Source organism: Thrips palmi, unplaced genomic scaffold (assembly GCF_012932325.1).
Source record: "Thrips palmi isolate BJ-2018 unplaced genomic scaffold, TpBJ-2018v1 HiC_scaffold_17, whole genome shotgun sequence".
NCBI classification, from domain to species: Eukaryota; Metazoa; Arthropoda; class Insecta; order Thysanoptera; family Thripidae; genus Thrips; species Thrips palmi.
The window spans coordinates 7,624,361-7,651,243 of record NW_023144626.1 but is presented as its reverse complement, the minus strand read 5'-3'; the positions used below and the strand labels follow the sequence as shown (position 1 = coordinate 7,651,243).

Genomic DNA, 26,883 nt, shown 5'->3' with positions numbered 1-26,883 from the left:
GGAACGACAACTTTCCATGCGACCAATCAGGAAGGAGTATTCTGCCCAAAACATCAAAACTTGCAAGATTTCAAGAAGCATTTTCTCGAGTTGAGGATTTACCTCTACATGTACGGATTTTGTCATATGTATGCATGTGAAAGATCACGTTAATTTTCGGGGTAAGTGAGCACTTTTTCCTTATCCTGCCCTGCTGGTTCATGGCGAACGAGAAAAAAGACTGTCCCCTCTCAGGGAACTCCTAATTAATTGAATGTCGTCTGCATTTGTATGACTGTATTAGCTTTGGGAAGACGGGCAAGATTGGTCTGGAACATTGTTATGACTTTTCATCGCCCACCGTGATGGCAGGAACTTGTTTCCTCTAGTCCCATTCCTTAGTTCACCCATTGCGTTAACATTAACCTCTTTTGTTGCCCTCGTCCATCTAACCACAAGTGCAAGATAGGCTGATGTACATTGTTTGGTTTGAGCATCATCTTTGTTTCATAGAATTATTGGGAATGGAAGAGCTACACATAAATTTTGACTTGTAAAAATTGAGGTGGGATCAGCCTTCTCTCTGAAACTTTAAAATCTTTATCCGGTGTAATTCTACATTCAAAGATGAAACAAAGTTATGTTATGTGATGCGATTATGTGCTCTCTAAAAACCACATGAATAGTGTGGGGTTTCTAGTTTGTCTTGCCTTAACCCTTCTGTTTTCCTGTCTTTTTTTTCGATCTATTTTTTGTTGTTCCATACAGCTTGTATTGATTGTAATTTTATGGTTGCAGGTTCGCTCCTTCACTTCTTAAATGATGCTGTAATGTAGCCGGGTCTTAGGTCGCTGGTGCCCGCAGGGGGGTACCCCTTGGGTGCCTAGGAATGGGTAGTGCACTCAGCAACCTCTTCAGCAGCAATGGCCTGCTTGTATCAAACCATCGTGGCATTTCGGATTTGACAAGAGACCATGTGAGGCAGTTATTTGAAGTCTTGAGAGCTAACCCCCGCATAAATATTCAAAGACTCGAAGGGTTTCTGCAAGGAATACCAAAGGTTCATTATCTTCACATTTTGTTCCATCTCTATTGTTCTATTGTGACTGTCAATTTTTTGTTAACATTAGGCCATTTTGAATTACAGTGTGATAATATCTTATTAGCTCATAATGGAGAGGGTTACAATTTATTACAAAAATGTATTGGCATCAACAATGTAGACTTGGTAAGATGGATCTGCTCAAGAAATCCTGATCTTAATCGAAGTGCATGCTCTTTCCCACTGCATATTGCATGTCTGAAAGGGTAAGATTTCTCAAAGGTTCCTGGAAGTACATATAGAAACCCTCATAATCTCAACATGGTGTTTTCCTTTTTTCAGGCATGAGCAAATTGTAGAGCTTCTCCTTAAACATGGTGCAAGGGTTGATGTGGAGGCACGCATGTGTTGGCCTGGACCTCACAGCCAAAACTGTGAAGAGCGGGGAAAGTATTGTAAGTTCTAGATATTACGAATGAAACCTTTCTTCAAAATCGATATTCATTGCTTGGTTTATTTTCTTGACAAAGGCATGTATCACTTGAGCAATGTTCTGTTCTGTTTTTAATTTAGCAAGTTCATATGGTGACCATATACCAGCTGAAAGAACAAGTGACAAGCTTCAAAATGCAATTTCCTATGCTATTGATGGGGACCAGGTTGTTATTTGCCTCTCTTCTTTTGTCAATAAGAAGTATTTTCCTTAATACTTTGAATTAAACCAATATATTTTGTTGTAGGTAGGAATACTGGAACTTCTTATTCAAACTGGAGATGAACATTGGTTTCCATGGCAAGCCAAGCGTCCTTTACTTCACATTGCTTGTGATAGAGGTGCTCTGAATTGCTGTAGGTACCTAGTGGAAGAACGACCTGAAGAAGTAAACTTGTGTTTTGATGAGTACTACCCAATACATCAGGCAGCTCTCCATGATGTCCGCTTTGTTGAGCTTCTAATATCGTAAGTTTATCTAAAGTCTTACTTTGTATTTACCTAGAGCCTCACTAATTTGGTCATGTTCTTTAGATGTGGAGCCCAGACCACGGTCCGCACAGCAACTCAACAAATGACTGCTTTACATATACTGTACCTTATTGGGCGAAAATCTGCTCAAGATACCTTGGCAACAACACGTCTTCTGTTGGATAATGGAATGCGAGAGTGCATCAATGAAGCTGATTCCCTTGGCAATACTCCACTCCATGGTCTTATTGTAAGATATGCTTTGGAAGAAGCAAGATTTGGCTATGATCATGATAATCAACCCTGGAACAAGTGGGATGTTTTACATTTGGTAGGGTTGCAAAGGCATAAACTCAATTGTAATGAGAAATTTGAACATCAAATCTTATCTTTTACATTTCCTTTTTTTTTTCTGTGAAGGTTCGCTATCTTCTTCAAAATGGAGCAAGACCTTCTATTAATCAGCCAGGAAATTCAGCACTAGCTTGTGTTCTGCGTCATGTTCGAGATTGGGAATTCCGATATGAGCTTATTAATATGCTTCTGCAAGAAGGTGGAAATCCAAACTTTGTTGGTCGTGATGGTTCTGTCCCTCTTATGGTCTGCCTTGTCCCCTTAATCAACAAAGATCCTTTACATCATTTCAACCACAACATGAAGGTAATTAATTGAAAACTGACAAAAATATGGGGATTGTATACAGTGTGCAATGCACTGTGTTCGAGATTGTGGTATAGGGTCTGACACACCCCTGTGTTTGTCGTTTTGCACCTTTTTCCTGCTCAATAATAATAATAATTAAAAATGATTTCAGGTGTGTTATTTAAATTGTGTTCGAATTTTATGCAAACATGGGGCAAGTCCGAACTGTTCCTCACGGTCCAACTTAACGCCTTTACATGTTCTCATGTTTACTGCCAGTGAGAGTATAGCCCTTTCACGTCAAGATGAAAAAGCTCAGAATTTCGAGTTCATTCGTAGCTTACTGGTAAGAAAAGTTTTAACCTTTTATTTTAAGTAATCTTCAATAACTTAAAAAACTCAATTCCTAAAAAGTGTCCTGGAATCATTTATTTTATGCTTTTTTTGTTTGTTTAGATAATTCTTCTTCAACATGGGTTGGATCCTAATGTCCGATTTTCTCAAAAGACACCACATATCCTCCCAGCAGTAATGGGGATGGTGACTCAGGCTCGTTCACCTGGAGATCTAATTCATGTGCATTCCCTCACCCTGGCTCTCCTTCAACATGGTGCAGATCCCAACATAATTGTTCCACCCCCAGACCACATAACAATTTGTAATTCTCAATCTTGTGTTTTAAAGAGAGCATCCAACCATGTAGGTTTGCTGGTCTTTCAAGGAATCTTGTGATCACAAGAAACACTGCTGTATTAATAATTTTTTTTTTCTTCTGCAGGTTCTCTATTACTACATAGTGACAATATGCAGAAAAGAAGACATAACAATGGACCCAGCCCAAAACTTTGTCACAGTTATTATGCTTTTCTACCTTTGTATGGAACATAGACCTCTTTTTTCTTGTTTGAAAGTTATTTTTACCGCTCTACATTCAGGCATCATATCAGTGAAGGGTACAGCTCTCCTTAATGTGATTCGTGAATTGTATGCTACACCTCGTACACTCAAGCAAATTTGTCGAGTGACTATTTATAAGGCATTGAATAGGTGTCCTGGGGAGCATGCTAACAAATTGCCTCTTCCTCCTGCACTGAAAGATTACTTACTGAGTTTTGAACCTTAGAATGACTTATATTTCTTATGTTTGTTGTTTCAGATTTTCGATTTATCAGATAATTGTTTGTTGTTTTCTTATAAAGTTATTATTTTAAAATTTATTTTAATATGACCATTGGTGCTGCTTTACCAACTACACCACCTTCAGATAGTTAAGACTATCTTCCTTAAAGGAAAGTTTTTCTCACAGTTTATAATGATCTGAACAATGGGTGCTCTCTACACCCACCCTCTCTCTTCAGCTCTTGAGATTTTATTAAATTTTATTAGATTTGTTCCTTAGATTTTTTAAAAAGTAATTTTTGTATTTGTTTATTGGTGCTGCATTACTTAACTACTGTATTCAGCTTTAATCCAACTTCCATTCCTATGTTAATTTGATTTTCTTGGTGGAGTCTCGTTTCTAGTTACCCATGCTATTGTTATATGATTGTATTGTAATATTTATGACCTAATTTCATTGTACAGTACAGCAGCTGTAATGTCATGAAAATAATTTCCAATGAGAGTGTGGACATCTCACAATTTAAACCCGCTTTCAGCTTTGTCAAGATGAAGATGAAAAGATCATTGCAACTGCAAGATAAGTATCTTGATGACAAAGATGGTTTCTTTTGTCCATTGACTGTGATTGACTCTAGTTCACACACAATTATTAATATTGCCTGTGGAAAGTTCACGCTTAATTTAACAGAAAGGAAACAGTAATGTGTTCTATTTGAGAGGCAATCTTGTACGATTTTCCCAAATATTTTCACTGGCACATTGTGACTTATTGTATTTGTCTAATTTAATTGTGACCAACACCTCATAAAAGCAGAGTAGATTTGAAGTAGTTTTGTACTTAAATAAGGCCATCTGTCTTGTTTGTATGTGTGCTGCTCTTAAACAAAAGGCTTATACATGAGGTGGTTGCAGCACCCTGTACTGATGTTAAATTACACATTAATGCATTTGCAGGAAAGACTGGTCTGCATCTTAATACTTTGTTGATAAACTCCCACCTCCATTATTTACCCTGAATGTTAAATTTTTTTTCATGTTTTTTACCATGAGAAGGGGGTTTTGTGTTTATACAAATTCCTCATACAATCAATAAATGGGTATTGTTCCTCTTTGGAATATCTTCCCTAGATGCCTAATTCATTCTTTAATTTTATTTTTTTAAATATTCTTTTGTTTTAGTTATATTGGGGATGACATGTTTGAAGTTATCCCCATTATAACAATTCTGTTGCCCTAGCAGTTTTGCAAAGAAAATTGGTTCTGCAGGTGCACTCTTTGTTGCCATTTCTTAATTGGGGGAGTGAGATGACATGTTCAAGATGTTCGCTGAGTTTTACACTTGATATTTTCCATATTCCATTTATGTTTGTATCTCAAGTTTGTTAATATTGGACAGAATGTAGTTCATCATCTCAGAATACAGGAGGAAGTGCCAATAGTTCTTTCAAGAGGGCTCATTTTGAAAGATTTTAACTTCAAGGTATTGTTATAAATAAATGCATTTTGAAAAAATGAATTGTTTGCAACTATTTTTTATTGAGTTGTGAATCACATTTGTACCATCTTCATATAGTAACTAAACCATTCACATTCAAGAACAATCTTTCATAATCAACTATAATTGATGTAGGTGTACACAATTTAAGTAAGAGGTAGTAAAGCTTTGATTTCTCACTGAATTAATGTACATGGCCTAGATTTCACATGAGCTCCGCTGATTCACAATTTCATAGTTTTTCTACCATCACCGATGTTCTGCAAAATAGGTTGCATTAATAAATTTGCAAACTCATTTTTAAGAATACACAGATTGAGTTGAGCTACCGCCCAAAAAGAGATGCAAATCAAACAAATCAACAATATAGGTCAGTGTGCACGCGTGGTTCACTGCACAATTGTCTAAGATCAAAGTGAAAGATCACAGTGAGAAATTGCTCATTGGGACTTGAAGTCAAAGAACACAAATCAATATGTTTTTCATCATCTTGTTGCGTAAACAACTCAACTCAAGATACACAGAAAATACTTCTTTGCCAAACTGTGTCTGTGTTTAAAATTGTGGTGCTTGATTTCAAACAACTACAAGCACACGGCAAAAGCACACCTTATTTAGAAAAAAGAAAAAGAAAAGGGAAAGCTAAATAAAAATTCATGAACATTTATTCCTGGAGACCATGCATACTTTTTACAAACTTGAAGTAAATGGAGTGAAAATAATTACTCTGAATTGCTCGCTGATGACGTCACCTTAATGACATATCAAATTGATTAAGTTAAATAAACATAAAAATACAGTGCATCTACTGTAACTATTCATATTAGTGATAGCATAATGCTATTTAAAAGCACATATTATTTATACAAGAATCTGCATAATCATAGGCTTGACATTGTCTACAATATAAAAGATGTCATTATATAAATATAATGATTCAAGTTTGATTGCAATACTAAGAAAAACAAATTAAGAATGTAGAATTTCAGCGACCATTTAGTGAAACATTACCCATGTATCCCATGCCTCTGGATGAAGCAGAATATTGATTGCTGTATGCTGATGAGTTGCGATCCATGTAATCATAGCGTCCACTGGACATCATGCCACTCGAGTAGTTACCCGAAGTTGCAGATGCTGTGGGTTGCGCAGCTCGGCCATAATTGTCGGACCTGTATTCTTCATTGCCTCGGTATGTCTGAGCAAAGGCAGCAGATGCTCCATAGCCAGACATGGCGCTTCGCTCCCTGGAATAATCATTCCTGTTGTCGCTTTGCAGATCCCTCATATCATTGTTGCTGTAGCCTCTGAGATCAGCCATGTCATTCCTTGCCAAACTTCGCATATCTCCCGCATCCACAATGGGACCAGGCCTTACATCTGACCGTGTGTCCATGTCATTGAAGGTTCTGAAGTCAGCCCGGGAAGACTCAGCAGGCATCTCCCTATAAAAACCAGAACGGAATGCAGCATCACCCCTGTTCCCGGCGCTGGTATCAACATTGCGTATGTCACGGATGTCACGGACGTCGCGAATGTCACGCACATCACGCACGTCAGAGCGGAAATCATCCCTCACATTGCCTCGGAAATCGTTCCTCAAATCAGCGCCAGGGTTCACGTCCATTCTCATATTTCCACCAAAGTTTGCAGCTCTGTAGGCTCCAAAGTTACCACCAGCATGTAAATTGTCATGATGAGGTGCAACGCCTGCGCCAAAGTTCCCAGCTGGATTGCGGAAGGCAGCAGCTTGATTCTGGAAACCCATCTTCGCAGCCTGTTGGTTTGCAACAAATTTGTTGGGAGCATTTTCAGCTGGTTTACCAGGGAATCGTTGTTGATTCGGACGCCCAGCAAATTGTGGCTTGTTCTGCACTGCAGCAGGTTTGTTGGGAGGAATGTTTTTCTTTGGCCCGGCTGCACCTGCAGCAGGGACCTTCCTATTGACTTGAGGACCTGGCTTCTGGACAGCAGCAGCATTAGCATTTGGGCCAGACACGATATTGTAAGTGACAGAAGGGCCTGGACCTGCAGCATTGAAATTTGGTTTTGGACCAGGTTTGTTGACACCTGCATTAGGACGATTTCCTGCATTGCCAGGAGTGAATTTCCGAGCAGGCTGTGCTGCATTAGCAGTAGCTGGCTTGTTGGCGGCAGCAGGCTTGTTGGCAAACTTTGCAGGGCTCGGTTTGGCTCCCTCTTTCATCAAACCTTTCTTCTTCATGTCAATTACAGCAGCCTTGTGCTCGGCAAGATTCATGTGTGAAGAGAGCTGGTTATCAAAGTTGCATCCAAAGTTACAAGCATTGCAGAGGTACAGCCACTTCTTTTCAGACGCCACAACAACTGCAGCTGCAGCAGCTGGCTTGGCTTCAGTTTTTCCATTCACAGCAGCAGCTGGTTTAGCAACAACAGTACCTGGATTCTCCACAGTGCGCTTGTGGCGTTTGCTGGTTAAGTGTTGTTCGTATTGCTTCTGACCAAGAGATATCACTTTGCATATTTTGCATTCGAATTGCTGCTTATCTTGCTTTCTATCAGCAAGATTCTTCTTGTGCATTTGAGAGTCCTCATGGTCACTAAGATCGGTTGGAGAATTGAAGAACAGCTTGCAGATCTCGCAATAAGATTTGCCTTGAGCTCTGGTGACGTTCAGCATGTGGCGCTTACCATTCATATGTTGCTCGTAGTCCTGCTGTTTCAGAATAGACAACTTGCAGATGTCACAATTGAACTTTTCATTGGGGGCATTTGAAGCATTTTGATTTTTCATCCGTTTCGGTGATGGAGCAGAATCTTGATCCCCACTGCGCTTCTGAGCCTGGTTGGTAGCAGGCTTTTCAGCACTCGTTTGCGTATCAGTCTTCAAAGGGGAATGGCTAATTTTAGACTTGTGCGATTCACTGTTCATGTGCTCATGATAATTGGTGAATGAACAGTTGCACACTTGGCAGTTTAACTCAATAAGTCCTGTGTCAGACTTCCTGGGAGAGCCGCTGATTTTGGATACTTCATCTTGCTTATCCTCTCCAGAAGTTGCATTTTCAATTGTTGGGGTCTGATTTTCTTCTGTTTTCAGCCCAGCGTTATCAACCTTGGCATTGTCAGCACTTGTATCTTCAACAGCTTCACTACCCTTCTCTAAATTGTCTTCCTTCTCAAATACAGTTTCCAAACTTGCTTTAACAGACTTCTCCTCGTCTCCTTTTACTTCTCCTGCCTGGTTAGCGGGCTCATCCTTCTGAGGGGTCACACCGGACCTTGACCGCCTGTAAAAGAACACAAATTCAGCACAAGGGAAAAAAGGTGGTAAAATTAATACACTGGACTGGTTAGAAGTTCTGAATTCAAGTGTGATTACCTAGTTTGACGCATTTTCAGTCAAAATGTTAAAAGCGTTTTGATGATGCCACTTTAAATTTGTGACGTTTGCTTTCCGTGTGCTCTCTGAAAGACTTTTCAGAGTTCACTGTAGTGTTACAAGGACTGCAGTAAAATTGTCCTGAAAGAAGAAGAAGAAATAGTCGATTCAACATTAACAGATAATTTAACAAACCCTAATTGGCTGCAGTTGGAGTGGGACACATAAATAACAGAAAATTTTTAAGAGTTCGTAGTGCTTAATGCAGAGTTTTAATAATAGGTGATGCTGTAGGAAGCCCGAATGACAGATAATCTATGTGAAGTTATGAAACATTGGGTACAGCATCAAAATTAACCATGCCTCTCCATCACATAACAAGAAACATTTTATGATCCAATTTAAAAGAAGAAAAACAATAAAATCACTATTTAATCAAAACTGAAACAGCCAGGGCAAAACGCCAAATCAAACAGAACGCGCTTTGAAATTAACCAGAAATAACTGATAAGGCAATAACACAAAGGAAAAAGGATGGAACATATTTAGAACAATCTTAAGCTGTGAGCATCCAAGTTACGTTGAAGGTAGCAACACTACAAACAAAACCGCATCATATGCAGATTCCCAATGGGTCCCTAACCTTCAAAAATAACGCTCTCGAGTTCTCGACCCAAACTATGGATAATATACGACAAATAGGAGCGCGCGCACTACCCACACCATCTTTTAAAACTACCGCACCCTCTCGTCAGCAGCAAACAACAGGAGTAGGGGATAAGGGCGTTCTCGATCAAAAACAATTTAGGCCACTCAAGCCTGCAATAGCATTGGCGGCAAAGCGTAGCCGAGGCTAAACGAAAGCAACGGAGTTCCAAGAAAAGACCTGCCGCGAAGTAACGCTATCGATTTCGAAAGTACGCACCTCACTTCCACGACACGAGGAAAGGCTAAGGCACTCTTAAAGCGATCAATTCAAGTTTTGAAGTAAGGCGAGGATGCGTCAAACCCGACGAAAAGGAGCTTGGGGATGCCACTGCCACGAACAAACGCTTCCCCTTCCCCTTCCCCTCTTCCCCTTCCTTCCTCCTTCCCCTTTCCCGTGCTATTTGCCACGAACAGGTGAACCAACCAACGAAGTCAAATGTCTCTCCAGCCGGATCGGACCGGAAGGGGCGACGGGGCGACCAGCGACCAGAGAGCGACACTAGCGCACTCTACCAGCCTGGAGTATCGGCACGGCGGCACAGCGCTACCCCCCGTCCCCGTCCCGTGCTTGTGCGTGACACAAGAATGTCAGAATGTGTTGTCTATTTCTTAATTCTCAGAAGCCAAAACCGAACCGATGCACCGGGCAGTGCTTACCAGAACTTAGGAGCTTATGTGGTACTCACCTGATGGGGTGCGATAGATCGACATGTCAGTGGAAACTGCATTAGTTCTGGCCATGTTTCCATCCGTAATGACACTTGCCAAAATAGACTCTGCATGTTCGACCGGTGGGGGAACTACAGACGCTTCAGATACTATTCCAGATCTTGCAGCATTTACCAGAGCTTTGCGGTGTTTAGTTCCAGCGTAGTGAGATTCAAGATGCTCTTGGGAAGTGGTACTAATTTTACAAAGTTCACAGACAAACCTGTGGTACGAGAAATTCAAATGAAAGCGGTTTACGGCAAATTTTGAGAGGTTTATGTTGTACATCCCTAAAAACTAATCTACGTAACTTCATAGGCATGCCAGAACATTAATAAATTTTTAAAAAAAGAAAAAAGAACTTACTTATTGTTAAGTAGTGGTGGTGCTTTTATTGTTGGTAAGAGGTTTAAAGGGTCTTTACTCATGGGGTCAGGTACTGCTTCATCAGAGCCAGGCTGAGAAAAACTTTCTCCTATACCAAACCGGTTATTTGGGTCCGCGGGGGCTTCAACCTTTTTAGCTTTTCTGGAACAAAAAATTTGTTTCATCAAATTATTTACACTGTAAAATATTTTAGTTGTTTGGTTTTAGAATTAAAATATTCATCTTTGAACATAATGTACAACCTTGATGGGTTGTAACCAAGTCTAAGAGCTTTCTGATGAGGTTTTCCCATTCTATGCTGCTGTCCATGCTTTACTGAGGTGAAAGTAACATCACACAGTTTACAATAAAAATCCTCAGGGTTAATTTCAGTCTGGAAAGTAGAAAAGAATTAGTAGTTTGTACATTAATATCAATTCATTTTTATTTAAATGTTGCACGACAGTCTTACTGGAGTGTCCAGCTTTGGTCTCTTAATTAGAGGTTCTCCAGTTTGCTCACTCCATGTTTGCAGCCATTGCCGGACCTTTTTTTCATGGGGTTTCCCAGAGTAATGAACTTTGGCTTGCACTGTAGAGCTTGACTGAATAAAGAGAGTCCAATTCAGAAATAATTACAGAAACACTTTTAACCAGCTGACAGCTATTAGTACTCACCAAAACCTCACACAGTTTACAAGTCAAAGCTTCAAACAGATTAGTTAATTCTTTGGGTAGTTTTGGGTCTTTTGGATCTAAATTCTGTTCTAATTTGTAATCTTTGTCTGAAAAAAATATACTGTATTAAAGGGGGAATTAAGGGAAAGAGAAGGCAAGTGTTTAATTTACAGCAACTTACAGGAAGTGGTCGCAGGAGTAAATTTAGTTGTTGTTGGAGCTTTAGTTTCCATTTCCATAGTGGAGTTTGGGTCTGCAAGAGATGTTAGCTTGCTATCTCCTGGTCAGGTGAAGATTAAAATTTATTTGTAAAACAGATTTCTGTAACTATCATTCCTTGACAATAATTGTTATTTGATGACCTATACTAGGCTTACCAGTGTATTGTTCACCAGGAACACCAGGTGGATGAAGCTGTTGAAAGACTCCAGTTGGACCTGCAGCAAAATTGGTTGTAGTGACATGATGAACTTTACCTCTAGTCTGAAGCTTATGAGTGAAACTCTGCACTTACGTTCTGCATTTGAAACTTGCCATGGCCCTTGGAGACCTGAAGGGGCATGTTTCACAGGTGCCCAATGTGGTGGGCCTGGTTGAAAAGGCTTTCTATGTTGTTGGAACTTGGGATTATTAGGCCGGGGATAGATAGGAGCTGAGGAATTATGATACGGAGTTCCATAGCGGTGCTGTGTGTTGGACGATTCACCAAGTGGAGGTGGAGGTGGTGGAGGTGGAGGCAGACTTAAATGACTTCGAGGCAGCATCATCACACCTCTTGGACTATTTCCCGGAGGCATGGATGAATGGTGGGGAGGCATGGACGCCATGGGATAACCAGCTTCCTGGCGGAACTGACCACTGTGATGAGGCACTTGGGCATCAGGAGCCTTAGCTCTTCCTGACTCTACGGAGTGTTGTGGTGGTGCGGAGGACGGCGGGGGAGGGGGAGGGGGCGGCGGAGCAAGAAGCAGTCCGGATACCTCATATGGGTACGAGTTCATGACTGCAACAAACAAAAACAAAATAGAGACATTAATTTTACAGTTTAGAAAGTATAATTTTCACATCCAAGAAAACAGCAGAAGCAGTGTAGAGATGGATGCAGATTAAAACCTTCAGTTTACTAGTATATTTGGGGTCATTTTAAAAACATCATCCCATTATCAGAGTACTTGTCAGCTGAAAGCAGTAAACTGGACCACAGTGACGAATCCTAACCTGAATGTTTGACATAATACGGTCCAAATGATGAAGGGACATGACAAAAGACACATGCAATTTAACTATTTTCAATGAAAACCATGAGGAACTATTGTAACGAAACAGGAGGAACTGAACACTGGAAAATCCAAACATGCCCGGACCTCTTGAACGTTTAACGCAACCTAAGCATCTGATAAGGAAAAATCAGGGATGTTAAGTTTATGGTTATTAATTTTAAATGACGCACCTTGAATGGGTAGATACAACTCCCTTTGACAGACATAAAGACACTGCGTCCTAAGATGAACGGGCCGGTCTTAACAGTCTTTCTGCTTTGTTGACACACAAAGCAGGAACCCAGCGATTTTGTCATGACTTCCGTCGGCTGCCAGGACCACGTGACTCCTCCCCCTCCTTGAAGGTATTCACATTCACCTGTCCTGGTAAGAAACAAAAAGATTCAACAACTACATGCTTTGTTCTCAAACAGCATAGGAAAATGACCATTCTGTTTTCTCATCACCCTTTTCTTTCAATTTATTGCGTCAAACTCGACGCAGTCCTCCTAATCTCAGCGGCGGCATTCAAATCGTGTATCCGGCCCGCCTTTATTGCCAACCCCCGTGTGAGAAGTAACAAGTAGTAGCGAAATACCTTTCGGACAAACTCACGTTTGTAAAAATCTTTAGCTGCTTTTTACAATGGCAGTTCAATGGCCATTCGCACTTCCATCTGTTTCACCTGAGATTAATACCTAAACCTAGCCAAAACAAAATTTTACTGCAAGAATTTGCATCTGAATTTTTCATTCAACGGGCATAAAAACATGAAGGTGGGGGGCAGGGGCCGGTACGTAAAGAAAGATCTGACGCATGATTATCGGTCCTTTTATCTTTGGTTTGTTTGTGAGTGTCGGAGGGAACTGTGAATCTCTTCGATTTCGTCACAGTGTCGCTCCTCGCGAGAAAGTGTAACGCTATCCCACTAGTCAAGCATCTGCTTTCACTTGCAAGTCGCAGACACACGTCTCAAGGACAAAGAAATGTAAGGGTTTCGTTCTGGTGCACATTGAGTTTTCGATGAAAAGCGGATTAAATCAAACTAATTTTACTATCTCATCGTCTTTTTCATAGATTATTTTTCTCAACATATTTTTAATTTTTTTTTTTTTTTTTTAGATGGCGCTGACAGAAACATCCAGCGCTAAATGTTTTGGAGGATGGCAGAAAGTCTTTGCTCATGAAAGGTTTGTGTGATTTTCGTAGCGATGACATTCTTTCCACTACATCGGCAAAAAAGATAGCAGTCTCCCACTTAGTTTTAATATTTTTCATCTTATCGTCTTCTTCCTTTACTGCCATATGTTGCCTGTATGGCTTGCCAATTTACATCGGACATGTCTTCTGATTTCAGCAAAGAACTTGGTTGTCACATGAACTTTGCCATCTATCTCCCGCCCCAGGCAGAAGATGGGAAGGTACCATTAATATTCTGGTTGTCTGGCCTCACTTGTACTGAGCAGAATTTTATTACTAAAGCTGGAGCCCATCGCTATGCCGCAGAACATGGTGTTGCAATTGTTTGTCCAGATACAAGTCCTCGTGAGTAATGTGATGGTGTAAGCACTTTGCACCCTTTGCATTTTTATTGGTCAGTGGTAACTCCAATAGTAACTGAGTTTTCACTTGCATTTGATAGGTGGCTTGCAAATTCCTGGTGAGGATGATGGGTGGGACTTTGGTTCTGGAGCCGGTTTCTATGTCGATGCTACTGCTGAGCCATGGAAAAAGAACTACCGCATGTACTCCTATGTGACTAAAGAACTGCCTGCACTCGTTTTTGATAACTTCCCTGTCTCATCTGATCGAGTTTCAATCATGGGGCACAGGTATGAATTGATCGTAAGGCATTCTGTTTATTAAAGTTAATTTGAAAGAGTGTAAAGATACATGCTTAAAATGTTGAATCTTTGTTTTTAGTATGGGTGGGCATGGTGCCTTGATCTGTGCATTGAAGAACCCTGGAAAATACAAGACTGTTTCTGCGTTTGCTCCCATTTGCAACCCCACTGAAGTGCCGTGGGGACAGAAGGCATTTGCTGGTTATTTGGGCCCACGAGGAAGTGGAGACAGCGACCTGTGGGCTCAGTATGATGCAACCCTTCTTCTTAAAAACTACTCAGGTCCTCCGATGGACATACTGATTGACCAGGTAAACCATATATTTTTAGAGTTCAGCACTGGTGCATTTAGATGCAATACTTTTTCCCTATTCACTTCTCCACCCCTTAAACTTCAAAATTATTGATATATTAACTCATTTATTATTCATTCAATCCTTGCTTTCCTTTGTTTTTGTTTTTTAGGGTACACAGGATACATGGCTTACTCAACTCTTACCTGACAACTTTGTGAAAGCATGCCAAGCTGCAAACATGCCTGTTGTTTTACAGCTAAGAGATGGCTATGACCATGGCTATTACTTTATTTCTACTTTTATTGAAGAGCACATCAAACATCATGCCAGGTACCTCAAAGCGTGATGGCTATTCAACAGCTTTTCATGATAACAAAATTTGCCATTTTCCTTGAAAAATATATTTTTTTTTGAGTAATTTCAAAGAAAGTAGCCCGGTTCTTTACCTTCTCTCCAAACCAAAAAACAAAACAAATTCCAAAGTATATTTTAGTCCAAACAAATACTGCGCCTCATTTGCCAGAAAGCGTGCCCAGCAAGTGGGATGTGAACATTTCAACACTTTTGGTGAATTCGAGAGTCAAAAGGGAAAAGAACTCTACTTGCTATCTCTCGTGAAGCTGTCGGCATTTCGGCGACTTGGTCGAGTTTTTCGGAAGCAGCCGACAGGCCGTGTCAGACACAGTGCACAGGCAGAGCACAGAAAGAACTACGTGCCCTGAGATAAACAGCGATGAAATGCCATCACTGCTAACGCCTGCAGACTGCAGCATAGGCAACCACCACACATCATCTGGTGGCGCGTTGCCTAGGCAGTCGGGCGTTTGGCGCCTGTGAGGTAGTCCACCAGCCCGCCCCGCTACACACCGGCGTTGAGACGGTGGCCTACCTTGCCCCTGTGGCCTATAGCGCCTGTGAGGTAGGCCACCAGCCCGCTCCGCTACACACCGGCGTGCAGACGGTGGCCTACCTTGCCCCTGTGGTCTTCTCTCATGTCATTACTGAGAGTTGAGAGGTTTAAAAATCCTGTCGCAAAAGAAACAAACGAAAACAACAGGTAATGCCTCGGCGTTTGTAAGATGTGCGTAGCGAGTTAAAGAACGGCCCCTGAGCCCCTGCCCCCCTTACCACTTCCCCAGTCTAGACGTGCAGCTCATAAAACGCTCTGTCCGTCGCGATAAGTAGAATGTGCCAGTGTTCTTCTCAACTGTCTACACAACCCTGGCTCTGACCTTTATCCCCTCGAACTGGAAAATTTGGGTGCAAGGGGTATCTTTGCCTAGATCCTACACCCAGAAAGAGCGATGTCAAATCGACATCCATTTGTCGGAAAATTTCTGTTTACATTTGACGGTTTAATAATGCTCGCTGCGGGTGCACCTTCGGTCCTTTGGTGTTTCGTTCACGGATGAAACCGTGTTCCGCGACGCGTGATCGGTGCAGAGGCAGGGAAGCCTACTAGGCCACTGCGAAACGGCTGCGGCGAGTCTGCTGAGTCGTCAGGCCAAACTCCGATCGCCTGTAACCGGCATCGCCAAAGGGAACCGAAAGTCTCACTTCGCATCGTGATAATCAGCACAACTGCCTTTTTGTACGGTCCAAAGTCGCCCTGGCGTTGCGGTATCGGGTCGAAGCATCAAGATGGCAATTAGCTATGAGGCGAGCCGCGCGCGCGTACGTGCGGTTACAGCGAAGAAGATTCGGCAGCGAGGGAAGGACCAAAGGGACACCTTCTCGGCCGCAGCGGCGTTTCTATTTTCTGTTTCTCCGCTTATCTGGCCTATCTCCCTTCACCTCGGCTCGCCGGATGTAGACGTCTTCCCGCCCGGAAGCAGCTGGGCGTGTGTTCAAACCTGGCCCTGCGCACTATTTGCCGACACCCCCCCCCCTCAACAGTGGGGCCAGAAGACCGGTGGCGCAAAAGAGGACTGGAACCAAAAAACGACCTCGCTCCCGCGGAACGGGGGCGGCTTCTAAAAGTCGATGAAAGTGTGGGCGAGAAAGTATGATTCACACCAGGACACCACAGAACCAAAAGGACTGTGCACTTTGGAGCGGCCCTGCAGGGCTTGCCCTATCATCACTCTATCTTTACTCACACACACATGCAAGCACGCTTGTAACCACGGCAGCCACGCCGTCGAGAACCAGACCTCATTGAACCATAAGCCTTCAAAGCCTACTTTCAAATTACTGTTTGAATTCGCGGAACGCACCGCACCTGCCAACCGTCCGACCATGAGGCCGGAATGTATTTAGTGCAAAAGATAGGATTGAGGGGTTGTAGGTCAGTTCGGCTTGGTTTACCTATCTTTTTGTTACGGACCGCAGTTGGTGTTGGACGCACTCGGCACTGCAGTCTTGGATTCGTTCGGCGCCGCGGTGACTAGTACACAGTACATAGAACGCAGTACACCGCGCCGGCCCGTGCAACCTCTGCAGTGCAGCGAACCGGTTAGAGTAATCTGGACGCGTGGAACGGGAGGGGCCAGGCCAGGCCGTCCTGGCCAGGAGCCCTCGGGCAGCCCTCGCCGGCCCTTGGCCCTTCTGTCCTTTTCAAAGAAACCGCCACACAGTGGCCCAGAAGGCCGGTGGGGGCGGGCACGCGACCACGTGACACCCCTTCGTCGCGCAGCACTACTATTTGTGGACAATGACGGCGAAGCCGGAAGCGACTTTCAGGTCACCCAAGTCGCTCCTTTGGCAGCCGCCTATAAATAGGCCCGCCGTGACGTCACGCACCGGGCGGAAAACGAAAATGCATTCACCGGGACCCCTTTTTATTCCGCGGCCGTCAAGAGTGTACACTCGGCGGCCGCCAAGCAGCGATGATCGACCCTGCAGACCGACTCCGAGAGTCGTTTTCGCCGCAGAGTCTCTCTCGCACTCGCGGGCACCCCGTATAGGTGCGGGAGAGACAGGAACACGAAAACGCGACTCTCGGAATCAGCCTGCTGCTGGCTGGGGTACACAAGCCATTCAATCGAGTCGATCGAGTACATCGCGGAAAATGGATGAATGACCTCCAGCGGCACAACAATACCCGCGGCCCTCGCGGGGATGCACGGCGAGGGAATGACCCTCGACAACGCACCCCGCCGGGCCCGCCGCTCCGCAGTACAGCGCAAGCGTTAACGACAACAAGGCGGTGCAAAAGTGCTGCCGGCAGTCCGGCTGGCAACTTCTTTTTTTCGGGGTGAGTTTTACAGTGCAGGCTGTGTGATACGGCGTATCACGGAGCTGCCCGCCACGGCTGTGGCAGCGCTGTCTGACTCTAGCGTGGCGGCCGCGACGTGCAGCGTGCGTGGCGCGCTTTTGTTGACCAGACTACATGGCTGTTGCAGTCGTTGTAGTGCACAGGCATGCACAGGAGTATCGGCAACAATGGCGCAGCGGGCTGGTTCGGTCTCTCTCGCACTCATGGGGTGTCCCCTTCGGGGCGTGAGAGAGACAGCGGCGAAGCACTGTCCGGAATCAGCGACAAAGTCACAAAGAGAGATGGCAAACGGGTCGCGCGACGCCCAGACGGCAGGATGACGCCACTGGCCGCGTTTTAAGGTGTCGTGTCGAGGGGTTGCGGGGCCGCGGGGCCGCCGTCGCGACGTGGACTTTGACCCGGTGGCCCCGGCGGCGGCGTCTTCTCGGATCACGCGCGCCAAGGAGCAAGGAGCAACAAGCCCTTGCCGGGCCATGCCATGCCGCGGCGGCCGCGGCGCCAGCGGAGTCATTCCACGTAGGGCCGTCTCTCTCGCACCTGTTGGGCGCGTCATAGAGTGCGAGAGAGAGAGGGAAGTCTCCCGCGGCATCAGTCCGCGTCAGCAAGGACCGCGGCGGGGGGCGGGGCCTCGGGCGGGGCAGGTGGGCCTGCGCTGCGTCGCTCCGCGTTCCGCCCGCGGGGCAGGGCGGGCAGGGCAGTGCACCGGACGATGCACCTGAGATGCTCGCGGATCGTCCCCGCCTCCATCTCCTCCTCCCCGCGGGAGTTCCCTACCCCTTTCCCCCGCCTCCACTCCACGTGCTCGCCGCCTGCTCGGCAGGGATCGGGCTCGGGTTCGGGCCACCGAGTGGTCCCCGAATGACTGCGAGCTGACGAGTCTCACCAGCTAGACAGACAGCCCCGCCGACAGACGGCATATGGAACTTGGACTTCGAGACCGTCCCGCCGCCCCGCCCCTCCGCCGGCCTGCCTGCTGCCTGCCTCAGCCTGCCTGGCCCAGCCTGGCGCGCAAGTTCCAAGTGAAGCCCTGGCCCTGACGGCTGGCCCTGCCTGCCGACTGCCGACCCGGTGCGTCGCGTCTTCAGTCAACCACAGACCGGTCTGCGCAGAGCGGCGCAGAGCCCACGGCGTCGGCGTCGTCGCGAGTGAGCTGCACGCAGTGCCCCGCAGTGCCACGCAGTGTTGGACGCAGAGCGCGCAGAGCAGCTGCAACTGCACCGACGGACTGCGCGGTGCGTCGCCAAGTCGCCAACCTTGCCGGATTTGCTGCGGTGAATCGAGCGAGCGACGGCCAAGGCCCGAACAAGAATGGTGAGTTTTGTGGTGTATCAAGGCGATAAAGGAGTCGAGTCCCCTTCTCCCAATTAGTCGGTTGTTTTGCGCAACGCGGGAGCGCCGCGGCGTGGCGGAGTTGGGCGGAGCGGACTGGCCCTGCCTGCCCTGCCTCTGGCCTAAGGTGCCCCTTGGCGCCCCCTGCCCCTCGCGGACCGCCCCGACCGTCCCGGACTGACTGGCCGGTGGCCGTAGCCCCGCAGCCCCGCCCCATTGCCCCGTCCGCCAGTTTGTTTTCGGTTGTTGCGGCGCGACAGTCTGCGACAGTCGACGCCGCCCCGGCCCGGCCCCATCACCTTGCCGTCGTCTCCCGGCCCCGCCCCGACCCACCGCGACCACCGTCCCGCGATCATGACCACCAGCCTAGAGGCCACCAACGGACTCGTGAGTAGAGTCGGCGGGGGGCCTTTGCACCTGCGCCCTCGGTTTTTGCCGGCGTCTCTCTCTACCCTACAAGGAGCTGTTTTGCGTCGGGGGAATGGCCGACGGCCCGGTGACAATGGGCGTCGAGGCGGTCCAGGCAGACGGCCCTGGTTAGCGACACGCTGCCATGGCGATGCTGGCAGCGGGGTTGCAGTGGCCCAGACAAAGGCCCGTCCAGGCCCGGGCCAGTGGCAGCCAGCCGCAGCCAGCGGGGCCTCAAGTGCGCCGCCTGCGCCGCGCGGTTCGCACTGCTGGCACTCGTGATAAGGAAGGCTTTTGTGCGAATGTTGCACGAGGTTAGTTACTGTGGGGCTGTTCGTTCTTCGTTGCGAGTCGCGCGGAACCCCGCGGTTGCCCCATTCCACCGCTCGTGCAACGATTCGGAAACCGCCCCTTCTGGAAAAGCCAAAGCTGGTGACCGTCCCCACCTCCGTCCCGAACTCCGCGGTTCCGGTGCTGCCACGGCCCCGCCCCGCATTGCCGTTTTGGGCCGACTTGGGCTTGGCGACCTTAACCGTGAACGCCTCGTCGGACATCGCCGCCATGACAAATGAAATAATTTATCTGGGACTGGACGGGGCGCGCTATTGGAGGGAGATAAGCCATGTTTATTTGCGAGCCGCCGCCGCCTCCTCCTCCTCCTCCTCCTTCGTGGCCGCCGTGCCGCTGTGCATTTTGCCATGACCTGACCTGGGTCACTCTTTTGCGTTGCCTGTGTTGCCCTAGGGCTGGTCTAGAACTCGCACCTTGCCTGGCTTGTCGAAGGCAGCGGTGCGGGGTGCGCGCCGGAGCAGGCATGACCCACAAGTACTCTGGTTTGGCGGAACTTTTACTGCTTTTCTCCAGATGACGTTCCGGAGTACGTACACATATTCTACCGGTTTCGATAGGAATGTGTGCTGTCTAACCACCCGCCCCCACCCCACCACCATCCCCTCTGCCAAAACGGGAGGATGCTCGCGATCGCGTCTATCATACCTGATTCCGAGAGTCGTCACTCTGTCTCTCTCGCACCTATACGGGACGCCCCATGAGTGCGAGAGAGACAGAGCGACGAAAACTGTCTTCAGAACCAGGCTGCAGGGCTGTGTGCACCGGAAGGCACTGATTTGAGTCGGAGTGGGGGGTTCGGCTGCGTGGAAATACAGTCCAGTCACTCACCCTTTTCGGCCCGCTCGCCGCTCGCCTCGCTATCGTGCACGGCGCTATTTGATCTGCCGCGGGCTTATCACGTGGCGGCCATGTGGGCCGCGGTGGGCCGCGAGGGACACCCCCTGCCCCTTCCCCGGTCCAGTCTTCTCTCCACGCAGGGCGCTGGCTGCCCCGGCTGCCCCGGCCGCCCCGGCCGGCCGCGCTGAGGGCGAGGGCGGCAGACCGGGCCGCAGGTCGCAGGCCATCGTCGCAGGCCGCCTAGCAGGCCAAGCAGGCCGGGAGCCATGTGGAGGGACTCGCTGGGCACGCGCCAGCGGTCGAGGCGGAAGTGCGCCCCCGTGCCGCTGCACCTGTTGATTCGAGGGCCAGTGAGTAGTCGCGGCGGGGCGTCATGAGTTGCAGCTCATTCCAAGGGGTGCAGTTCTATGTTGTGTCATTTTGCAGTTCGGCTGATTTAATCATCCTTCCCTTTACTTTCAGTAGCACTTTGGCAATGTTAATGGACTTTTTACGGTAATGCACGGGGAATTTGCAATTTATATGCAGCCTGTGTACGGAGTGTTACGCGAGTTGATGCTCTCTTGTAGTCCATCCAGTCAGAGTCTCGAGCCTCCAGTCTAGGTTGCAGCAGTCGACTGATTCCACATCCGCACAGTGTTTCGTCGCTCTGTCTCTCTCGCACCCACGAGTGCGAGAGAGAGAGAGTACGCAATCGCGCTGCAGCTGGCCATGCACCACGAGTGCGAATTTTGTTGGGCCGCTGGGTGCCTGCGCTGGCAGTCTCCGTGAGACATTTCCCCGGTTCCCCAGTGAGTGGGGCTCGGCCTGACCGGCCTCTGCCGGCCCGGGGGCCTATCTCAACGGAGGTCTCATAATCAGCCGCGCTGTCGCGCACGCTCGCCGCCCCTGACTGCAGTCCAATCGTACTTTTTGCTTTGTCAAAATTGTTTGCGGCGGGAGGTCGCGGCGTGGCGGTGGAGCGCACGGGGACATTTTGGTCTTGGACTTCCCCACCAACGGCCACGCCGAAGGCGTTCCGAAGGCGTCCCGTGCTGGGCGGTGATTTTCTGGTCTTCCCTTCGCGGTGGAACCCTTCAGGGCTTTAAGGTTGAGTGTCAGTCTCCCTCGCGCCGCGGCCAAGAGGCAAGGTGCGACCTCTCCCGCCCCCAAACCCGCCCCTGTTTTCCCGAATCCTGTTTTTTTTTCGTGTCGCCGACAAAATGAGTCGTTTGGTTCCTTATCGGGCTGTGCTTGGCTGTGCTTGAAGCCGTTATATTGAAGATGGGTGCAGTGGCCAGTCGTTTGGCCCCAAGCCACGAGCCGGGCCATCATGCCATAACGCGCTGGAAAGATTCACTGACTCTGTTTCCTTGTTTTCCTGGCTCGCCTGGCCGCCACCCTGCCGTGGCCACACTGTACTCCGCCTTCGTCGCTTTTTCTCTCTCGCACCTCTACAGGACGACCCGCGAGTGCGACAGGAACAGAGTGACGAAACGATCCTTCGGAGCCAGGCTGAGGCTGCTGCCATGCTTGGCCGTGCTTTCTCGGCCCGCTGGAAGGGAAGCTGGCGGTGCCCGGCCCGGCTGTGCCCGGAGGGCCCGGCTTGCCGCGGCCGAGATGACCCTGGCCTGTTGGCTTTGACGCCGATAGCCTCTGCGGGTCCGCCAGCCGGCCTTTGGGCTTTTAGGCTCGTCTTTAGGGCGGCATTGTAATCGAGATCGGCGCCCCGCCCCGCCCCGCCCCGCCCCGCCCCGCCCCGTCCATGGCCGAGGCGTTCCCGGCGTAACGTGGCAGTGACAGCTGCCTGCCGGGCCGGCAAGTCGAAGCTGTCGAACCCGAGACGCCAAGACGCGCGGCGCCGACTCGCGCGTGCACCAGCCCCCGACTCCCCCTAGTCTTTCGGTCCCGCCAGTCGTATGCACACTGTACGGCACTGGCTGTTCGTCCAGCCGTTCGGAGAGTCTCCCGCTCATCGGATGCTTTGTTTCTTTCTCGGCAGGTCACCATCAACGAGGAGTTCGTGGCCAACGAGCAGATGAACAACTGCTCCGACCAGATGGCGCCCACCATGATATCGTCCACGCCGTCGTCGTCTCCGCCCGTGGTCGCCCCGATGGCCCTGGCGAATGACTTGGGCTCGTCGTCGGAGGACGAGATGCCGGACTTGCCTGCCCCCGCCCCCGTGGAGCAGCCCAAGTCTGGCAAGAAGGACAACCACAAGAACCAGAAGTCCAAGCAGAAGCGCCCCGCCGACGCGCAGAAGCCGGCCGCTAAGTCGCCTCCCAAGAACCACGTCTCCAGCCCCGCCAGCCCCGCTCCGGCCCCTGTTCCTTCCGCCCCGCCGGCACCAACCCCCGCCCCCGCGGCCCCCGCGGCCCCCTCAGCTCCTCCAGCGCCGGCCGCCACCCCCGTGCAGCCCCCGCAGCCCCCGGTGTCAAACAACTCGCACGCTGGCGTGGCCCACAAGCAGAAGCCGACGGCAGCCTTCCCTCACATGGAGGCAGTGTCCCGCGTGCTGGCGCTCCCCGTCGTCGAGTCCGGCGTCAGCATCGTCTCGGGCGTCTACAGCAAGGTCAAGGTGAGCGTCCCCCCCCCCTCTCTCCGAGCCGTAATCCTTGGTCCCTGCTGGAGCACGCCTTGACCCTCGTGACGCTCTGTTGCAGAACGTGAACCCCGTGGTTCAGTGGGGCCTGGGCACCGCGGAGGGCGCGGTCAAGTCCTCCATCGGCCGGTCGCTGTCCCTGCTGGGCCCACTGAGCGGCCCCCTCGCCGTCGTGGACTCCATCTTGTGCCGCGGGCTGGACGTCGTGGAGCATAACGTGCCCATCATCCACATGCCCCCCGAGCTGGTGAGGCGATTTAAGTGCTGTTTTGGTTTCCGTGTGTTTGCTTTGCTCGCCCTCACCGCCGTGTCCGTTGCTCTTTTGCAGCTCATGACCGTCGGACGGGACTACATGTCGATGCGGGTCGTGGCTCCGGTGCTCCGCATGACCGCCACCAACGCTCGCATTGCAGACACGCTGGCCGCCCGCGCGCTGGACTCCGCCGACCAGTACGTCGACAAGTACCTACCGGGAGACGCGGCCACCGAGAATGGGGATGGTAATTCTCAATATTTTGGGGGATGGTTTTCCTTCTGGTGGGTGGGCGAAGTGCTTTAAGCGGACGATCCGTCACGGTTTGCATAACTTACGCTCTTTTATGTGGTCTAGCCAATAACAACTAGCCGACAAGGTAGGCCACGGCCCCACCCGTGTGCCCTATGGGCTGCCTACCCTCAGGCGTTCCTGTTGTGCATCAAAGTGATTACGAGGGAAACATCTCTTTGACAAGGTATTAATGTTTTGATTATTATTGCAATTCTAGCAGTTGGAGCTAATTTGGCCAAAGGAGGAGCAGCCCTGCAGCGTGCTGATAGACTGTCTCGCAAACTTCAGAGGAGGATCACCCGCCGCACCCTGCTGGAGGCTCGTGCTCTGCGGAAGGACACTGAGAATACCCTTCACACTCTTGTCTACTTTGCTGAAACAGTGAGTGGAGGATCGGGTACTTTTTGATCACCAACAATCTGTTTTTAAAACCATTAATGTATTTTTTTCACAGCTTGTGAAGGACCCACGTGCATTTGTCGAACAGTGCCGTGCTGTATGGAAACATCTTAGTGAAAATGAGCCAGAAAATCAAGTCCCTCCAGAGACCTTGGAGGAGCGTTTAGCATTGCTGGTGCGGGAGGTGGCCCGCCGGGTGGTTCACCTTGCCAACTACACTGCGGCTGGTGCCAACACCAAGACCGTCTCTGTCGTGGCCAACAGTGTCCTGAAAGTAAGTGTGGTTGTTTCGTTTAACATCTTATGTCCAGCTGCAAGTATGTGAAATGTGATACATTTTTTTCTAATTTTTAGTCAGTGCGGGTGGAGGGTGACAAGGTATTGACCTACGCACAATCTCAACTAGAAAGACTTCACATGCGTCAGATGCTGGGGGATGTCAACACTTACACTCACCAATTACTGGTAAGTATTTCTCGATCGTACATAAAGGCTACAACTGTGTGCGCCAATTAATGTGTTTTGTTTCATTACAGGAGCGGCTTGCCCTTTTGTTGGCTGGCCTGAGAAATTCTTCTCACAGCATGCGTCAGCCATTCCCTCATGCAGGCACCAATAACATCGCTATTGTAAATTAATTAGGAATCTTGTTAAAAATAGAATTCCATCACATTGTTAACTGATGCATGTCTCTGTGGTGCAATCATATCCATTTTAATTTATAGATGTGCCCCGTTTGAGTGTCAGCTTCAGATAACTTCAGTAAATTTGACTTCACTAAGTGCAAGTCAATTTTTTATGGACTGAAGCACAATTGTGTAATACTTTGTGCTATTTTAGTTTTAGTTAGAATTTTACATTGTAGTTTTCCTTTTTTACTGTCAAACCTGTAGTGGTGCAATTTTATAAAATTTTTGAAGAGCTAATTAATTGTCAATACTCCTACCCAAGAAATGTAATTACTGAGATAAGGAGTCAAGATTTGAGTACTGGCTTTAGAGTACTAAAATGAAGCAGTATGCTCCAGGCTTTGGAGACTGTATACTTAATGTTTAAAGTAAAGAAATTGAACATTTTTATTGTACCTGTATCTTCAATGATGAAATAATAAAGACTAAACTGGACTATTAGTTTTATTACAATCATCTTCCTTGAAAATATGAGAAAAGTTTTACATATTTAGCTAAAAACTGGAGAGCAAGTTGTTAGGTGTTGGGTATTGAAAAGAGATCGAGCAAACATAATTTTATCAACATTTAATTTACAAATTAAGATACAAATGTATTATTACAAAGATTACTCCTTTGGTGTCGCACCAGGTCTGACCGCCTCTGGATATTTGGCTGTCAAAAAGCTATTCAGCTCACCATACTTGGCCATAAGCTCATACTCATTAGTTTTAGCCCCACGTCTTCTCTCTGTCCTCTTCAGATGAATTTCCCAGCCCTTCAGCCTGACGAAGAAAGGTGCCCTTTTGGGCTTTTCAAACCTAACTTTGCCACCCAGGGCATGCTGATTAAAGTCAATACTCTCAGATGTGGGGATTTCAACATTACTACGGCAAACCTCAGGCGATGCCAGAACAGAGGGATAGTTGCGGCGCTTTGGGTCAAATTCCACTACATGCAATTTCTTTTCTTCAGCAAACTGCTCATATTTCTTTTGTTGGACTAGTCCAAGGAGAAAAGCTTTTGCAATGTTCATGGGCATAACTGATCCTTCAACTGTTGCTTCTAGGTCTTTGATACCAATAAGCCTGCACATCAAAGCAATAACTCGATGACAGTTTAGGCCGTAACCTTCCGGTTTCCGAGTGACAAAAATTTTTGTTGCATAGTACTGAGAAAAGAAGTCATGCAACACTGTTGAATTGTTGTATCTCTCAACATGAACAAGCCTAATAATAGCTCTGTTGGCTGCTTTCTGGATAGATGAATTCCTAGTCAATGCCTTGCCGGCTCCCAGTCCAATCACTCCATTACCATTTCCACATGCTACAACAGTTGCCGCCTGTTGATATCTGCCAAACATTCCAGTCATGTGAGACACGTTTCTTGAGTCTATAACACGAAAGTCAAAGTCCTCATGAAAATTTAAATTTGTAGTGTTTTTCAAGTTGCGCCCACACACATTGACACTGGTGAAGCCCCTGTCCAATGGGTGCAGTTTGCGTCTTGACTGCACCTCATCCTTTGCCTCTTTCACTGCTGCATTAGGGTCTTCCTTCTCTTCCATCTTCCCCTGCTGGACCACTTGTCTTCCCCTCAGAACACTGGTGTTCAGTCCGGGCCACACCATTTTGTTGTCACCCTGTCCTGTTCCTAAAGCAACGCCCTTGTACAGGTCCTTGATCAGGCGAGAGTTGGTCTTCTTGCCTCGTCCTCGCCGCGCTCCGTTCTTGCTGACGATGGTGATACTCTTCCAAAGGCTGTCGCTTCCTTGGGAGTTGAATGCGCCGACGGCTGTGCGCACTTGATGCAGGTTTGGCGAGGTTAGGTTGTGCTGCAGGAGAGGCAGAGGCGCTAGAGAGCTGGCACCGTTCAGCCTCGCAACGACGGCGCGCAGCTGGCCCAACATCCTCGCCATCTTCTCAATCACTTTCGCTCAACGAGCTACACCCCAAGTTGTTGCGATGAGGCGAAAATTGAAATCCAACTTGGAACCTTCATCACTCCCACCATCAGCTGCTTTGGGCCTGCTCTCTTTTGTTTTCTCTCCTCGTCTGTCGTCTGTCTGCTGCTGTCTGCT

The 26,883-nt window shown here is 48.0% G+C and overlaps 5 protein-coding genes across 13 annotated transcripts; 3 read left to right on the top strand and 2 right to left on the bottom strand.

Annotated features, from left to right (window-relative positions):
- The first annotated feature begins 12 nt into the window (after nt 1-12).
- Nucleotides 13-5,261, top strand: LOC117643784 (ankyrin-1). 3 transcript variants are annotated; one of them, XM_034382867.1, is made up of 11 exons: nt 13-161; nt 778-1,039; nt 1,127-1,287; nt 1,364-1,476; nt 1,595-1,680; nt 1,762-1,982; nt 2,049-2,316; nt 2,406-2,645; nt 2,800-2,973; nt 3,084-3,326; nt 3,406-5,261. In XM_034382867.1, the coding sequence occupies exons 2-11, from the start codon at nt 869-871 to the stop codon at nt 3,748-3,750; spliced, it is 2,022 nt and encodes a 673-aa protein (XP_034238758.1). In that variant the 5' UTR covers nt 13-161; nt 778-868; the 3' UTR covers nt 3,751-5,261. The 3 variants fall into 3 exon arrangements, with proteins under 3 accessions (XP_034238758.1, XP_034238759.1, XP_034238760.1); XM_034382868.1 differs by lacking the exon at nt 13-161 and adding an exon at nt 209-306; XM_034382869.1 differs by lacking the exon at nt 13-161 and adding an exon at nt 328-347.
- A 4-nt stretch (nt 5,262-5,265) lies between these two features.
- On the bottom strand, nt 5,266-12,669 carry LOC117643783 (YLP motif-containing protein 1-like). 2 transcript variants are annotated; one of them, XM_034382866.1, is made up of 11 exons: nt 12,515-12,669; nt 11,579-12,067; nt 11,442-11,501; nt 11,246-11,344; nt 11,065-11,171; nt 10,860-10,991; nt 10,651-10,781; nt 10,388-10,549; nt 10,000-10,244; nt 8,606-8,746; nt 8,371-8,513 (listed from the first exon to the last, which is right to left on the bottom strand). In XM_034382866.1, exons 2-10 carry the CDS (start codon nt 12,063-12,065, stop codon nt 8,634-8,636), a joined length of 1,536 nt encoding a protein of 511 aa, XP_034238757.1. In that variant the 5' UTR covers nt 12,066-12,067; nt 12,515-12,669; the 3' UTR covers nt 8,371-8,513; nt 8,606-8,633. The 2 variants fall into 2 exon arrangements, with proteins under 2 accessions (XP_034238756.1, XP_034238757.1); XM_034382865.1 differs by lacking the exons at nt 10,000-10,244; nt 10,388-10,549; nt 10,651-10,781; ... (4 more) ...; nt 11,579-12,067; nt 12,515-12,669 and adding an exon at nt 9,531-9,687 and having other exon boundaries at nt 5,266-8,513.
- A 418-nt stretch (nt 12,670-13,087) lies between these two features.
- On the top strand, nt 13,088-14,892 carry LOC117643786 (S-formylglutathione hydrolase). The gene is made up of 6 exons (XM_034382870.1): nt 13,088-13,311; nt 13,446-13,513; nt 13,681-13,868; nt 13,966-14,155; nt 14,247-14,478; nt 14,633-14,892. Exons 2-6 carry the CDS (start codon nt 13,446-13,448, stop codon nt 14,807-14,809), a joined length of 855 nt encoding a protein of 284 aa, XP_034238761.1. The 5' UTR covers nt 13,088-13,311; the 3' UTR covers nt 14,810-14,892.
- Nucleotides 14,893-18,645: 3,753 nt separating this feature from the next.
- On the top strand, nt 18,646-25,259 carry LOC117644100 (lipid storage droplets surface-binding protein 1-like). Of its 6 annotated transcripts, none has more exons than XM_034383308.1 (8): nt 18,646-18,991; nt 22,587-23,165; nt 23,251-23,436; nt 23,518-23,689; nt 23,954-24,117; nt 24,191-24,409; nt 24,490-24,600; nt 24,672-25,259. In XM_034383308.1, the coding sequence occupies exons 1-8, from the start codon at nt 18,989-18,991 to the stop codon at nt 24,771-24,773; spliced, it is 1,536 nt and encodes a 511-aa protein (XP_034239199.1). In that variant the 5' UTR covers nt 18,646-18,988; the 3' UTR covers nt 24,774-25,259. The 6 variants fall into 6 exon arrangements, with proteins under 6 accessions (XP_034239199.1, XP_034239195.1, XP_034239196.1 ...); XM_034383304.1 differs by lacking the exon at nt 18,646-18,991 and adding an exon at nt 19,252-19,396; XM_034383305.1 differs by lacking the exon at nt 18,646-18,991 and adding an exon at nt 19,705-19,731.
- A 117-nt stretch (nt 25,260-25,376) lies between these two features.
- LOC117644104 (28S ribosomal protein S5, mitochondrial) lies at nt 25,377-26,871 on the bottom strand. Its single transcript, XM_034383317.1, has one exon. It carries the CDS (start codon nt 26,719-26,721, stop codon nt 25,432-25,434), a length of 1,290 nt encoding a protein of 429 aa, XP_034239208.1. The 5' UTR covers nt 26,722-26,871; the 3' UTR covers nt 25,377-25,431.
- Between the last annotated feature and the right edge of the window lie 12 nt (nt 26,872-26,883).